This window comes from Arachis stenosperma, chromosome 2 (genome assembly GCF_014773155.1).
Source record: "Arachis stenosperma cultivar V10309 chromosome 2, arast.V10309.gnm1.PFL2, whole genome shotgun sequence".
NCBI classification, from domain to species: Eukaryota; Viridiplantae; Streptophyta; class Magnoliopsida; order Fabales; family Fabaceae; genus Arachis; species Arachis stenosperma.
Genome location: NC_080378.1, coordinates 98,150,859 through 98,167,573, shown reverse-complemented (window position 1 = coordinate 98,167,573; position 16,715 = coordinate 98,150,859). Strand labels below are relative to the sequence as shown.

Genomic DNA, 16,715 nt, shown 5'->3' with positions numbered 1-16,715 from the left:
TGATTTTGAGTTAAATTTATAACTATCAATATATTTTTTTATACTAATCTCTAATTATATTTTTATATACATAGTTAGAAAAAATGTTATTTTTAAATAGCAAGCATACAAATTAATTATTTTTATTTATGCAATAGACTTAACACCTAATCAAAAGTATACAAGTTAAATCGTTTAAATTTTAGATAACGAATATTAAAATTAATTATTAGTAATAAATTAAACTCTTTCATAGGGGTGTACGTGGATTGGATTGGATCGAATATGGCCAAAATTCGATCCGATCCGCACAATTCCCATTGGATCGGATCATATATGATATCCGCATTTTTTTTTGTGTCGGATCCGATCCGCACATTTGTGGGTCAGATCGGATATCAGGCATATCCACATAATTGAACCTTCTCTTTTTTAATCATATTTCTATGTAAAAAATTGAATAATAATGTTTCTTTCACACTTTTAAATCTATTTATTCCTAAAATATTTTTAATAAATTTTTTTCTAAATAACAAAAATAAAATGATACAATATATAAATAATAACTACTAACTAAACATACAAACAAGTAAATATAATACAAAACATATATACATATATATATATATATATATATATATAATTATTATTGTGTGGATCTGCGGATCCGCAGATCGAATACGCGAATATAGAATAAATATCTGCGATCCGATTTTCAAAGGGTGCAGATCGGATCGTATTCGCAATAATAACTAACATCTTATTATTTGATTTTTTATCTACGAAAATCCTAGTCTTTTTAGTCGATGGAAACATTTGTCCCTGCGATCTTTTTGCAAAAATAGTTTGATTTTATAAATTTTTTATATCATAATCTATAATGCCAAGACAAAATTGATATAATTTTAAAAGATTTATATTTCTGTAATGTAATTACAAATAAAATTAAACAAAAACTATTTAATAATTATTAAAAAATTAAAAAATATATTTTATTACTAGAATCATTTAATAATTTAAACATTATGAGTCCATTAAATGTTTTTAAAAAAGATCAAATTAAATTAGGGAGAAGACTAGGAAAAATACGAACTCCTTTTTTTTTTCCATTTACTCCTCCTATATTCAGTTTTAGTAGAACCAAAAATTTCAAATCTCAATGAAAATTTGCCCGTTTATCTTTGACCAATTTGACAGGGAGAGAAAGAGATTGCCTCTTTTCTGAGAAAAAACAAAAAGGGCCCCACAAAATTAGTAGAATCCAGCTAAGTGCAGTGATTTACAATTCAAAATTTCAAATTTCAAAAAATCCTCATTTTTCCCTCACAACAAAACAAATAAAGAAATAATAACGTTAAATAATTATAATTCCTTCCAACCCAAAATCCAACCGTTGCAATAACAAAATTAAAAAAAAAAGAGACCCAACAAAACTTAAAAACACTTCTTTTTCCCTATAAATCACTGAAAGCTCTCTCGTCCCCACACACACAACCAAAAAACCCTAACTTTTTCTTCTCATTTCTTTCTTTCTCTCTCTGTGTCATTTCGTCGAACAGCTTCAATACACTTTCGAAAATGCGTGAGATCCTTCACATTCAAGGTGGTCAATGCGGCAACCAGATTGGTGCCAAGTTCTGGGAAGTGGTCTGCGCGGAGCATGGCATCGACCCCACCGGAAGGTACGGCGGCGACACCGATCTTCAGCTCGAGAGGATCAATGTGTACTATAACGAGGCCAGTTGTGGCCGATTTGTTCCCAGAGCGGTTCTCATGGATCTTGAACCGGGAACCATGGACAGTGTCCGGTCAGGGCCGTACGGTCAGATCTTTAGACCGGATAACTTTGTGTTCGGGCAGAGTGGTGCTGGGAACAATTGGGCTAAAGGGCACTACACGGAGGGTGCCGAGCTTATCGATTCGGTTCTTGATGTTGTGAGAAAGGAAGCTGAGAACTGTGATTGCTTACAAGGTATGTGTTATTTTTTCTTTTTCGCGTGCTTATTCTTATTTTTTAGAGTCAAGGTTGAATCTTTTTCTTGTTTCGCTGACCGATTTTGAACTTTCTGACTTGTAAAGAAATGTTGAGATTCCTCTTGTTTTGCGGCTGGTTTTATTTTTTATTTTTTGTTTATTTTCATTTTCGGTGATTTGGTTTTAGGTTTTGAAATGGTAATGGTTATGTGTTTTATGATTTTGGGTTTTGGTTAAAGATGGAAGCTTTTGTGTGTTGTGTCAATTTGAATTGGCCATGAACGTTTTTCTTCGTATTTCGATTTTCTTTTTAAATGATTTTGGTTGTGAAAGGAAGCTGAATACTGTGTTTAGGTTTGTAGGTGATAGATGTGATTTCTGTTTTCTTAAATTAAAGATAGAAACTTTGTATCTGATAATAAAATGGGGCTGTTCTGTTTGCAGGTTTTCAAGTGTGCCATTCTCTGGGTGGAGGAACTGGGTCTGGAATGGGTACCCTGTTGATTTCAAAGATCCGGGAAGAATACCCAGATAGGATGATGCTTACTTTCTCAGTCTTTCCATCTCCAAAGGTTTCAGACACTGTGGTTGAACCCTACAATGCTACTCTATCTGTTCATCAGCTTGTAGAAAATGCTGATGAATGTATGGTTCTTGATAATGAAGCCTTGTATGACATTTGCTTCCGTACCCTCAAGCTCACCACACCAAGCTGTAAGCTTTCCATCAGAATCCCTCTTGAAAATTGCATTTCCCAATTGCTTTTAGGTTTGATGTATTAATTGTCAATGTTGGTTTTAACTTGAATTTGATTGTGTCTTTTGCAGTTGGTGATTTGAACCATTTGATTTCGGCAACCATGTCTGGTGTCACATGTTGTTTGAGGTTCCCTGGTCAGCTGAACTCTGACCTTAGGAAGCTCGCCGTAAACCTCATCCCCTTCCCTCGGCTTCACTTTTTCATGGTCGGGTTTGCTCCTCTCACCTCTCGCGGTTCTCAGCAGTACAGGGCCTTGAGTGTTCCGGAGCTCACACAGCAAATGTGGGATGCCAAGAACATGATGTGTGCTGCTGATCCTAGGCACGGAAGGTACCTCACTGCCTCCGCCATGTTCCGGGGCAAGATGAGCACAAAGGAGGTTGATGAACAAATGATCAATGTTCAGAACAAGAACTCCTCATACTTTGTGGAATGGATTCCAAATAATGTCAAGTCTACTGTATGTGATATTCCCCCTACAGGATTAAAGATGGCCTCAACATTCATTGGAAACTCCACCTCAATTCAGGAGATGTTCCGAAGGGTGAGCGAGCAGTTTACTGCTATGTTCAGAAGAAAGGCTTTCTTGCATTGGTACACCGGGGAAGGCATGGACGAGATGGAATTCACAGAGGCAGAGAGTAACATGAATGACCTTGTTTCGGAGTATCAGCAGTACCAGGATGCCACTGCTGATGAGGATGAGTACGAAGAGGAAGAGGAAGAAGATTACCAGCAACATGACATGTGATTTTGATCTTCAGTGAATGCGGTGACCGCAACATCCTGTTGCCGGATCATACTCTCTTTATTGAGGGATATAGTATACTGTTCCGGCTAGCACTAGTTTACATTGCTTAATATCAAACTATTTCTGGGTTTTGTTCATGTTTTTCTTAATATTTTTATCTACTTGTTGGTAGAGAAGACAGTATATTAAGCAACTATTATTTTCGAAGCTATCCAAATGTTGCATGTTGCTTGTTATTTTTCGTTATCGGACTCACTCAATCACCAAAACGGTTAAATGGTTTTTGTATGACCGACAAGCGATTAGGATCCTCAGATTTGAAATGCTATTATTAATAAATTGGCACTACAGAATAGCAAAAAATGCTGTTAGGACTTGGGAGTTAGGACTAGTCTATTGTGGCGTTATTATCAACTTACAAGCTTGCGGGTAACATACGTTCAAGGACCGTATATATAATATGAAATTTTTTTAGGTTTTCATGTTACGGACCGACCAGAGTTGAAAGATTTGATAGGGTTGAAGTGTCAATTGTGTGGCAATTATCATTTTGGTAATTTAGGTGCTTAACTGCTTATACAATTTTGATAAATTAAAATAACATTTGTATTATATTTGAGTATAAACTACAAAGCGTAGATGAGATTTTGTTTCTATTTTTTTTTATTTCTCCGTTTTTCTGTATAGTCATTAACAAAAAAGGATTAATGTGTTGTTATTATAATTTATAAAATCTTTTTGTGAAAGTCTTATATGATACCTGCATTTGTTTTTATAAAAAAGCATTGTCTGATCTTACGGGCTCTGTATGTCGTTCGGTGTTGGTATTTGTCACATATTATGATAATAATGCTACATGATTTATAAAGATTATTATTTTATATAAACAATAGTTTATACTCATATACATACAAACATTTATACATATAAAATATATAATATACATTAACACAGTTTATACCTATATTTATTAAAATTTATATGCATAAATTAGTCAAATTTATTTATTAACAATAATTTGATATTTTTATTGGCTAAAATTGTTAAAAATTACTGGCATTCAAAATTTTTTATTATGATAATAGTGAATCTTAAGCAAGTAAATGTTCTTTGTCTAAACTTATCCATTCCAACCAAAAGAAGTAGTTTAATATTGTAGAGAATGATGACTTTGGAGAAGTCACCTAAGCACTATAAATAGTATGAGCTAGTGTGAGACTCGAAGATTGCGATGGATTGATAAATTTGTAATCGAAAGGGTTTCTAATACAATTATGTTTTTCTCTAGTTTTTGGGTGTCAAACTATTCTGTCTTTACTGTCAAAAATGATTTCCATATTCATCAATGTTTCCCTCTGCATCTAATGCTTCAGCTTCTGTTTTTCATTCACTGATTCTGATTTTTTTTTTTATCCAATTCTTTTATGGACTAATCCTGTTACTTCTGAATCTGCTAATTTGGTACTCATACACAGATTATACAAGGTCAAGCTTGTTGCAAAAGGTTGCCACCAAATAGAGGTTATTGATTATACATAGATTTTTAGCCCAGTAATTAGACCGACTACATTCGCATCATTTTTATCTTTAACGATTTCTAAAGGACGGTGCTATGTTCATGATATAGTCATTACAGGTAGTAACAACAGTGAAATAGAAAGTATTATTGCTAAACTACACTCTATTTTTTTGGTCTAAAATTTCATTTTACAGATGATGGATCTCTTCATGTTTCTCCAGCTTAATACGTGCATGACCTTTTAAAAAAGGCTTGGATGGATTTGTCCAATTCTGTCCCTACACCAATGCTGCCTTCTTTCAAACTTACTGCCCAAGAAAGTGACAGTTTTGACAATTCCACGTTATACAGATCACCTGAGATAGCATATGCGGTAAACCGGGTTAGTCAGTTTATGCATAATCCTCTCCAACATCATTGGACAGCTGTTAAGAGAATCCTTTGATTCTTTTCAGGTAGGACTATCCATAGTCTCCAATTTTCTAAGAGTTTGCTTTTGCAGATGCAAACTGGGCTGCTCATTTAGATGATAGAAGGTCTACTAGTGGTTATTGCAAATTCCTAGGATCTAATCCAATATTCCGGAGCAGCAGAAAGCTAACAGGCATTGAGCAGATCTTTAACAAAAGCTGAATACAGGTGCTTGGTAAAAGAAGTGGCTGAGGTTATATGGGTTCAAAAATTGCTTGGAGAGCTCAACATTACAAGTCCAACAGCTCCAATTGTGTATTGTGATAATCTTGGAGTTGTGTTGCTGTCTGAAAATCCTGTCTTACATGGTCACAATAAAACATTTTGAAATAGACTTACACTGTTAGAGATAGAATCACAAAAAGATTAGTTAAAATAGTTCATATTCCTTCTCACTCTCAAGTTGCAGATATTCTCACCAAGCCCTTTTCTGTCAGTGTTTAATAATTTAACTTACAAACTAAGGATTTCACATTCTCCAACCCTTAGTTTGAGGGGGTGTAGAGAATGATGACTTTGAAAAATTCTCTAATACAATTCTGTTTTTCTCTGGTCTCTCGGTGTCAAACTATTCTATCTTTAATTCTTTATTGCATAATTGTACAGGTTTGGTTTCTCTTTGGTCTTCAACCCTAAAATCTTGAAGCATCTTCACAAATATCTAATCTATTATTATTATTTATTAATTTAGGTGTAACATCAATTATTTTTTTTTTTCAATAAGAATAACAACTCCGCCAGGGTGACAATAGGAAATCTAAACAATATAAATGATAGGTTATAAATTTAGTCCAATACATGTAAAAAATAAAAAACATTCCACAAATTATCTTAAATAAAAAAATTCACTTAATTATTTTAAAAAAATAATCATTCCAAATTCTAATTTACCAAAGCATTTCACTCTAACACCCTCTTCTTTTCTAACTGGCTACCACTCCACCTTCATCAATAATCATCCTACTTCACCGTTGCTGCTTGGCTTGCCACACGCCACTACCAGCATCGCTCACCTCTAATAAAAATAACTATCCAGTTAAGGATAAAAATAATCATCCGCATACCTAATAAATTGAACATCCAATATATTTTAATTATATATAACTAAATCCAATCCAATCAAAATAATCATCCACATAAAAATTAAAATAATTATCTGCATACCTACTAAAATGACCATCCTAAACTGGTCATTGAAGTAGAAAAAGGAGATGAATGAACAGAAAAAGCAATCATGACCAAGCTTCCTTAGCCGCGTATGTCCCTGTATGTTGATCGGATCTGTCGCGGATGGTAAGGCTGGGATGGTGAACGCAGTGGGCTACGGGGGAGACTACACGGCTGGGGGTGGACAGCGTGAAGGAGGCTGTTTGGGGATTGTGCGGCACGATCGGACGTTCGCAGAGAGGTTGATCGCATGTTCGCGGATTGGTTTGGGTGGCGTCGGCTGAAGGATGGGCGGCAACGGCCGGCATCTGGGCGGCAATGGGCTGCGGGGGAGGCTGCACGACCGGCGGCGGGTGGGCAGCGCAAAGGAGATTGTCCAGGGCTTGTGCAGCGCGATCGCAGAGAGGTTAATCGCACATTCACGGAGAGGTCTAGGTAGAGCGGCAGACGTCTGGGCGGCGGTGGCTGGAGTCTGGGCGGCATCTGACCAGAAAGTGGGGAAGTGAGGCAGCGATTGGGTTACTCTGTAGACTGGAGTTTGCGAATAGAGGAGGGAGGTTGGCGTGATAATGGGTGTAATTGATTTGGTTTAATTTGGGTTTAATTACTCTATCAGTCCCTATAGTTTCACTAAATTTTTAATTAGGTCCCTATACTTTTTTTCTTTTCGATTGAGTTCTTATACCATATCAGATTTTGTAATTAAGTCTCTATCGTGATAAAAACACTGGAAATAACAAAATATTCCGTTAAGCAAAATGAATATCTCTAACACTTGACTGAATATTCTATATAATTTAACAGAATATTTCATTAATTTTAACGTTTTTGTCACGGTAATAACTTAATTACAAAATCTTATGGTATAGAAACCTAATTGAAAATTCGATAAAACTATAAGAATCGACAGAATAATTAAACCTTTAATTTGAAATCTTTATTTTTTAAATTTCAAAATATGAAATTATTAATAATTAATTAATTAATAAAAAGATTTATTCCATTTCCCTTTTTTATTCCATTGTTCAGATTATTTTTCTCCCTCATTGTCTCTGTAGTTTTCCTAAGAATAAACACGTTTTAATTTAAGGAATCAACTAACAAGGACACTGGATAAAAAAAACCATTAAAAATAGTAACTTTAGATTTTTTTTGTGTGTTTATTTTTCATATATTTAATGTAAAAGGACCCTTATATTTTAATAAAAAGAAAAAATTTTACTCACCTTCTTTAAGAAATATTTAAATGACACTCCATTTCCTTTTATTTATAAAATATACATTTTTTATAGTTTTTTAAAAATGTCCTTTTTTTCATTTTAAAATTTTTGTATTAACTAATAACAAATTTATCCATTTTTAAAAAAAAAATAAATTATTTTTTACAAAATTACCTTTAACAAAAATTTTATTTTCTGTGATTAAATTTTGTATACCAAAATATTCTTTAACAAATTATTTTCTAGTGATTAAATTATATTTTTACTAAAATATTCTTTAAAATATTTTATAATGATTAAATTATTTTTAATTAAGATACCATTTAATATTATTTTTCTAGTGATTAAATTGTGATATCAATATTATTTTAATATTAAATAAAAAAATTCTTTTCTGTGACACTAATAAAAAACTATTAAACCAAAATTGTAAAACCATGTTTAATATGCATTGATATCATGAGCTTAATAATAGAATATACAAAAAAAATTGTTGTTAAAAAAATTTTGGTAAAATTTAATTTAGTAACTAACATATTATTGAAGGTATCTTAATAAAAAATAATTTAATTATTAAAAAATTTTTTGATAGATATTTTGGTAAAAATATAATTTAGTCATTAGAAAAATAATTTGTTAAAATATATTTTGGTAAAAAAAATAAATTTTTGTTAAAGAGTATTTTTGTAAAAAATAATTTATTTTTTTTAAAATAGATAAAATTAACAATAGTTAACACAAAAAATTTAAAATAGATTAAAAAGGAGATTTTTTTTAAAATTAAAAGGGAGGAGAGTGTATATTTTATAAATAGAGAAAAAAATAATGTCATTTTAACATTTCTTATGAGAAGAAAGCGAAATTTTCTGTAATGAAAATATTGGGTAAAGTAGTATTTTAGTCCCCTAACATTTGGAGTGAATCATATTTTAGTTCCTAACGTTTTAATCGTTTTATTTTTATTCCAAAACATTTAAAATAGCATCAATGTTATCCCACCACTAAATTCTTTACTAACAGTTAATGAAATTGATATACTATTTATAATACTTTTGTTAAAAATACGTTTATTCAATCTTTCTTTTCCATATTTACCCTCTCAACAAGTCTAAATCTCATTTTTCTACTTTTTTTTTTCTCTTCTTTAAATTTCATTTGGAAAATTAATAGTATAAAAAAAGGAGAAAAATAGGATTTGAACTTATTGAGAAGGTAAAAGTAAAAGAATAGGGTTAAACGAATATAGTTTTAACAAAAATATTATTAATAGTACATTAATTTCGTTAAATATTAATAAAAAATTTAACGATAGAATAATATTAATGTTATTTTAAATATTTTAAAATAAAAATAAAATAATTAAAATATTAAAAATTAAAATAAAATTCATCTTAAATATTAGAGATAAAAATAATACTATATTTTAAAAATAGTCATTAACTCATTATACTTTCTTATTCACCGAACTCAATTTTTGTGATGCGTGCTAAAAATGTTTGACGCTTGCTTTAAAGGACCGTAATTGATGCTGTTGGGGAGTCAATTTTTGTGCTGAAGTTTGTTGATAGGTAACATTTTTTCCACGTACGAACTCTTAAATAATTGAACTTGAAACTAGAATTGCTTATTGAATATTGAATAATACTGGCAGATTGCTATAGTATAACTAAATTAAAATAATTATTGGGAAAATCAGTTAAGGTTGTCAGGTTGTGTACACTCTAGGTGTTACGTTCACTTCAATTCATGAATCAAAAGATTTGAAGTTATTCGAATATCATGTAATGTTTTTGCCCGTGGCCCTGAAACAATATTTCAACAATAAAAATTTGTAAGGTCTAATATTTCAACAACCATAATTTTATTTGATGCTTAGTATTTGTTCATTGCCTTTCCTAATATGCGTACCTTAAAATATTTTTTTCCCTCCTTAATTTCTAAAATATGGTTTTTTAAGTTACTTTAATGCCAAGGTCTATCAAGACGTATGGTATGAATTCAATAAGCACTTAGTTGCAAGTTACAATATTACTTACAAATAGCGACCATAAAAATTACTCAAACTTGTGTCTGTATAAAATATGTTCCAAACTTTTAAGTCTTTATCACATGTCCAACTTTGCTATATATATTACTTTTAAATTTTATCAATTCACAGATGCCAAAACCAGCAATAATTAAAGGTAAATTTGGTCGACGAGTAGAGATAAAGTGAAATTTAAAAAAAAAATGAATTCCATAATTTTAATTTGGGTAAAATATATTTTCTATTCCTAACGTTTTTTAAATTTTTTAAAAATTTCCATCGGCTCCTCTACATTTGACGATAAAAGTAAAATTGAAAATATTTCAAATATTAAAAATAAAATTGTATCAAATTAAATGTTAAAGATATTTTAAAAAAATTTTAAAAATATTAAAGAAAAAAATATATTTTACTCTTTTAACTTCCAACAAAACATACTATACTATAAAAATATTCATTGCGCTGTAAAAATTTTTAGGCTAAACCAAAAATATTTCTCCAAAACGTGTGTTTCTAACAATTTTGGATGTATATTTATCATAATCATCATTATCAATTTATCATCATCGTTACTATTGTTATTACTTAATATTATTCAGGACCAAATAAATTATAAAAGAAAAAAGGAAAAAAAAAAGGGTTTCCATCAGAAGACATTCCAGCAAAGCAAGACCAATTTATTAATACATGAAAACAAATCAATAAATAATTACACACAGACTGTTTACTTGTCATCATCATCAATTCATCATACAATAAAAAATGTGTCAGCAACATCACACATTGTATTAACAACTTCAATAATTTAAGCATGTTTCAATTAAAGAAACCATCCTTTTAACACAGAGTCGGAAGATCTCAATCTGAATGTGCTCAGCAATACAACAAGTCAACAACATAGATGAAAAAGACCAAATTAGACACAGCCCTTTAGCGTACATATTACTAAAATACAACAACAAAACTTAAATACAAAAAAGTAAACACTAAAAATTTACAAAACACCATGCCTATTTAGTTTCTGGTTTTTCCTTTTTGTTTTTTATTTTTAGTTTTTATTTAGTGTTTTTGTTTTTACTTTAATATTTTGTGAAAAACAGATTACTTTTTGTTTTTCTTCACAAAATATTAAAAATTAAAAACATCAAAACTAAAAATAAAAAATAAAAAACAGAAACCAATAATGCTTTTCACACCTCAAAAGATCTGCTACTACTAATTCTTACCATCTTCTATGGTCTTATTATCTACAACAATTTTAACTTTCCTATATTCAACATCATGTTGCATAACACATTCTTCAGGCACCACAGGTCTCCTATTACCACCAAATATGGTCCACAAATAAAGCACAACAAATGCTGTCAATGCTCCACAACCAGTACCAAATATCATTGCAGAAAGAACCTTCAAAATGCAATCATCATTCCTTGGTTTATTATTAACCACAGGATTCTTACCCTTACTTGAGGTCTTAACAAGTACCTTTGGATCTAGAGGCTCTGAATGCATAGTGTGTGGGAATTTCCTTACAACAAAGCTCCATGAATACAAGAACCATGCTTGAGATTCATAAGAAGATGAATCATCCAACAACTTCATAGGACTAAGACCAACAAAAAATTGTTTCTCCTTCAACACTTCTGCTAAGTCAATTTTGTGCCAGAGAAATGGATCATATGGCTTTGTGTTACCATGTTGACTCAACCTAACTTCTAACTGCCTTGAACTTGCAACATAATCAATCCAAGCATGAAACTTTTCTCCATTTTTAGCAACCCAATTGAAAGATTTGTTAATGGCTCTAGCTGGAATAACTGGGTCACCGACATTAATGGCCACACTACAACTTACATGACCACCCTTTGTTGAAGGACTAAACTCAACACCGACAACTCCAGATTTTCCATTCTTCAACAATGAAGGATACCCAGAAGAACTTTTCTCAAAAAAATCACTTTTTGAACCATTTGGAACCATAACAAAAGCCAAACCACCCCTATTGTACAATGGCATTGAAAATGTAAAGTAAGTCGAAAAAGACGCTAATTGCTTTGGTTTACCTTCAAGAAGCTTGATGGGTCTTTTGTACATGACCTTCCCAGACCCAGATAGCTGAATCCCCGAGCCACCATTCATAACCTTTGAACCACCAAAGAGAGCCACATTGGACTTAAATTTTGGATCTTTCTCAAATTCAGCAAAGGAGAACAATGGAATTGGGTCAAAAGCTTGGGTTTTTAGGAACAAAATGGTTAAAGTTAAGGCCTTGAAGTAGGGGGAAGTGGTAAAATGTGCCATAATTGAAATGGCTGGAGTTAAGATTGATTGATTGAACCAATCTTTGATGGGTTCTGTGAGTGAAGAAAACTCTTAGGTTTGGTGGGTTGATCCCATTTGGTGGAATTGGAAATTTTTTATGGCCTTGGTATTTTAGGGTTTGAGAGTGAGAGGAGAAAGAAGGAAGAAAGAAAGAGAGAAGAAAGAAAAAGAGAAGAGGAAGGCAGAGGAAGAAAGTAAAGAATATTGTTGAGATTGGAGGTTGAGAAAATTAAATACGTTTTACTGGTTTGTGCACACTTTTTGATGACTCACCTTTTTTGAGTTCTTTACATCAATGCCATTGCCATATGACCAAGGGAATACAATAATTAATAATGGTGGCTATGTTTTTTGCATTTTGAGGCTTTGCTTTTGCAATATTTCCAATGTTGACTCCAATATCTTATGGAAACACAGGGGTTTTCAAGAGCGGGCTCCATCCGTATCCAAGACATAATTTGTTAAATTTGAATTTGTTTTTTTACGTTGGTATTATTTTTTGATCGAGTTTGGATTATATTTTGGATCATTCGATCTAATTCTAAGTTATTTTTAATAATAAAATTATAATTTTTAAAATAAAAATATAATTTTTAAAATAAAATTAATAATATTATATTATATTTTTATATTTTAATTAATATTTTTTTATATTATACGGTATTATTTTTATTTTAAAATAATTTATTTTAATATAAATATGATATAATATTTGTTAAATTTAATTTTTAAAAATAAAACTTTATTACTAATTTTATATTTAGTCGTCAATGAGATATAATTTAAATGATATAATTTCTCTATATTCACCTAAAAAGTCGCGTATTCGAATCTCATTTCTAATTTTGGAATATATATATAGTTGGTTTATCTCGATTTATTTTAGATCACACCCCTAGAAATACATTTCTTTCCTTATTAATCTAACTATGCCTTTTTTTTCTCCCTGAATTTTGGTGTCATTAATCGTTATGGTCCACTTTCTGAGTTGTTATGTTTGTTGATTTTAGGTTGTGAAATGATATAATGAAGCCTTCCTTTTCTAGCAGGCTAATGCCTATGGGAAAATACATGTTGCAATTAAACTCTTTCAAGATTTAACAATTTTATATTTATATTTTTATTTTTAGACTTACCTCCTCTAACATTTACATTTTAAGGGGTCTTATTTAAGAATTTAAGGAGTCTTATTTAATATATGAGTAATATTTTACATAGGTTCTCAAAAAATTAGATGTTTAATGAATTTATTTTCTAAAAAATTAATTAGATTTCTGGTCCAAAATTTTTAAATATATACTAGATATATTTCATGACAGATTTGACCGATAAATATTATATTTTCTCTGCTATGTAGAGATTGATAATGTAATATGTTAGATAAAGTGATAAACGATGTTTTCAGAACATTTTAATCTCTTGTACACGTGGCTAATATAACATCGTTTTGTAACAACTTTAAAAAATACTGTTTTGAGTGGACAAATTCTTTTTCAACTTTAGTATTTGAATGCTCATATACGAGGATGTTTTAAAGGAGACTTTGTCAAAAATTATGAAAATTTTGTTTTTGTGAGTGGTTTAATATTAAGAGCATTTGTAGTTATTGCTTTTTGTTGTAGTTTTGGTAGGCTTTAGAGTTGTAAATACTTTTTAATTGTTATTTCAAATGCTGTAATAACTTATAAAAGGACTTAGATGATATTATAATTCAAGTAACATGGTATATTTTATTCCAAATTATAAGATAAGCAATATATAAAGCAAAGATAGACTATAATGTTTGCAAATACCAAAGATTATATATATATATATAAAGTAAATGCCAATATTATATAAACAAATACAAACATAGAAGAGTATCTTAATTCTTAAATAATATAGTTATTACAAAACATTTTAAACACCAATTTCAACCTTAAGCTAAAGTACCTCAAAAAAAAAGTTCAAACTAAAAACTAATAATTAAGTAATTTAGCGATATAAGACCAAAAAACAGGTTTATTTCTTTGAACAACACACAAAAGTTTGTCACATTCAAAAAAAAAATTTCATTGACAATTACTCATTTTTTTAAGAGAAATTTAGACCTGGTATTGGTATGAATTGAAGGATCGTAGAAGTTGTGTCATTAGTTGTAGTTGCTATTATCTCTGCAAAGACACGATCTTTCTTTTTCGGTCTTATTATTATTTGCTTTGGGTGCCTAAAGAATTGTTGTAGAAGTCTATCATGCACATTTTATCCCTACATATTTTGTCCCTGAAAGTCCAAATTAAAAAGAATAACTTAATTAGCATACAGTATCAGGAATAAAATATAAAATAGCCTACACAATTACACTTACAGTTGCAATATTTACATGACTCTCAACATCAAGTACTATATTAGAGATACCATTATGTTATAATGTTGTGCAGCAACAAGTCTTGTTGCATCACGTTGAGTTATCTCATATAAAAAACAACTATATTTATGATAATAGTGTTTTTGATGAATTATATTATAAATTAAATAGGTCCCTTAAAAATTTTATTGTAAGTCAAATTGGTCTCTAATAAAAATAGATTTAGATCCTCTAAATTTTGAATTTTACTTTAGAGAGTAAAGTGTGATTTCTCACCATTTATTTTATAGGTGGAATCAAAAATAAATATGAGAGAGAAACCATTCAAGGGTAGAAGATCACACTTTACCCTCTAAATTCTAAAGTACAAATTTAAAATTTAGAAGATTCAAATTCAATAAAAATGATTATATGTCACATTAGTCCCTCAAAAGAAGTAACTAGATGTTCAAACATAATCCTAAGCAGATTATCACATAACTTAAGTATAATGACTATCACAATGAGTAACAAAATATAAATAAATTTACAACTAATTGAGAAACTTGCACCTCTTCTTGCATTGCAGAGAGCCTTTTCTTGACTTTTTTCTTGCCTTTATCTTTTTGCAATAGTCCCTAGTTTAAGTGCTTTCTTGCAGGTTTTGGCATTGTGGCCATACTCTCCACATTTGCTACAGGTAATTCTAAATGTTTTCTTTGTTTTTGTACCCTCTGGTCCATCTTTCATTAAATTTGGTCTCTTTTTTTTCACTGGACAATCTATTGGCCTCTTAATCTTGGAAATGATTGAGCTAATTTGACTAGATTTCTCCCAATATTTCTCACTGTTGACAGGACTAATAGAATGACTATAGGTTGTTCTGAATGCATCTATCCAAATAGATTTCTTTTTAAATGTTATCGTATATAAGAATCCAAGCACTAAGGTTGGGAACAAATCTATCCACTCAAAACGGTGTCATTTAAAGTTGTCATCAAATGATATCATATTAACCATGTATACAAAGGACTAAAATGTCATGAGAGTAATGCATATCACATGACATCATCAATCTCAACATAGGAAAGAGAGAGTATGGTCTTTATTGGCTAAGTTTGAATAGAAATGTACTTGACATATATCTAAGAATTTTAGGAATGAAAATCCTAAATAATTTTTTTGGAAGGCAAATTCGACGACTAATTTTTTAAAGACCTAGAGATATTACTCTTAATATATTTTATATTTTATAATGTGAATATTCAATTTATATAATATTTAAGAGAATATTGGTGTATATGTGTAAACTTATTTATGTCAAAGTCTGAAAATAGAATTTTTTTTTATTAAATCGGTGGAGCTAAAAAAAATAACCTAAAAATTTAAAAATTTAACTGGAATTGAATTGAATATAATTAAATAATATATTTATATATGAATATATATTTTAAAAAATAATTTTTTTTATTTTATTATTTTAAACTAATTAATCGTTAAAATTAAGGCAGTTTTATTAATTTATTAATTTTTTATCAAATTTATTTATTTTTTTAATTAATTTCCTATTTATATGATGTTTAGAATTTATTCAAGTATAAAAAAATTTTGATTATGTAATTAGAAAACATATCAACATCATTCCTTTCACTAGTAAAATAAGGACATTATTGGTGTTTGAATTTAATTAGAAACGAATATAGAATACCACAGGACTTCCCTCTAGGGGCATCTCCAGCTGGCTCGGTTCTAAATTTCTAATCACATAAGCATAACTGTTTCTTTCTGTCCCAAAAAAAATAAAACTAATTGCATAAAACATAAGATAAAATTAATTGAAAGGTGGGGTTCCAATTTTGCAAAGAGGGGCTCATATATCATGTATTTGTAGTAGTATCTTTTCTAAGTTCTAACCCTCACCATTCACGAGACACTTTTTCATGGTTTTTGGTTTGTAATTAGAAATGGTGGGAGTGGGGTGTAAGTGGCTTGTGACCACAATGGTATTAGGCTATTAGCATTGGCATTGGCGAAGGTCAATTAATTCTGATTAAAAACTAAAACTAATATGCGCGTGATTAACTTGTCTTGTTCCTTAACCCACCCCCCATCACATGCAAATCACATTAGTTACTGTGCCATTTCTTCACCTCCACGTTCTCCCAATTGGGACAGATTAATTAATTAGTATCATCAGCACT

The 16,715-nt window shown here is 30.3% G+C and overlaps 2 protein-coding genes across 2 annotated transcripts; one reads left to right on the top strand and one right to left on the bottom strand.

Annotated features, from left to right (window-relative positions):
* Nucleotides 1–1,449: 1,449 nt before the first annotated feature.
* Nucleotides 1,450–3,674, top strand: LOC130961036 (tubulin beta-2 chain). Its single transcript, XM_057886653.1, has 3 exons — nt 1,450–1,951; nt 2,398–2,667; nt 2,781–3,674. Exons 1-3 carry the CDS (start codon nt 1,558–1,560, stop codon nt 3,461–3,463), a joined length of 1,347 nt encoding a protein of 448 aa, XP_057742636.1. The 5' UTR covers nt 1,450–1,557; the 3' UTR covers nt 3,464–3,674.
* Nucleotides 3,675–10,633: 6,959 nt separating this feature from the next.
* Nucleotides 10,634–12,374, bottom strand: LOC130960574 (L-type lectin-domain containing receptor kinase VIII.2-like). The gene has a single exon (XM_057886003.1). The coding sequence runs from the start codon at nt 12,165–12,167 to the stop codon at nt 11,082–11,084; it is 1,086 nt and encodes a 361-aa protein (XP_057741986.1). The 5' UTR covers nt 12,168–12,374; the 3' UTR covers nt 10,634–11,081.
* Between the last annotated feature and the right edge of the window lie 4,341 nt (nt 12,375–16,715).

Excerpts from the sequence above, each read along its gene's own strand:
- LOC130960574 (XM_057886003.1), bottom strand. The coding sequence starts at position 12,167 with ATGGCACATTTTACCACTTCCCCCTACTTCAAGGCCTTAACTTTAACC.
- LOC130961036 (XM_057886653.1), top strand. The coding sequence starts at position 1,558 with ATGCGTGAGATCCTTCACATTCAAGGTGGTCAATGCGGCAACCAGATT. Across the intron at positions 1,952-2,397 it reads GAACTGTGATTGCTTACAAG|GTTTTCAAGTGTGCCATTCT; the intron begins GTATGTGTTATT and ends TTCTGTTTGCAG. Across the intron at positions 2,668-2,780 it reads CAAGCTCACCACACCAAGCT|TTGGTGATTTGAACCATTTG; the intron begins GTAAGCTTTCCA and ends TGTCTTTTGCAG.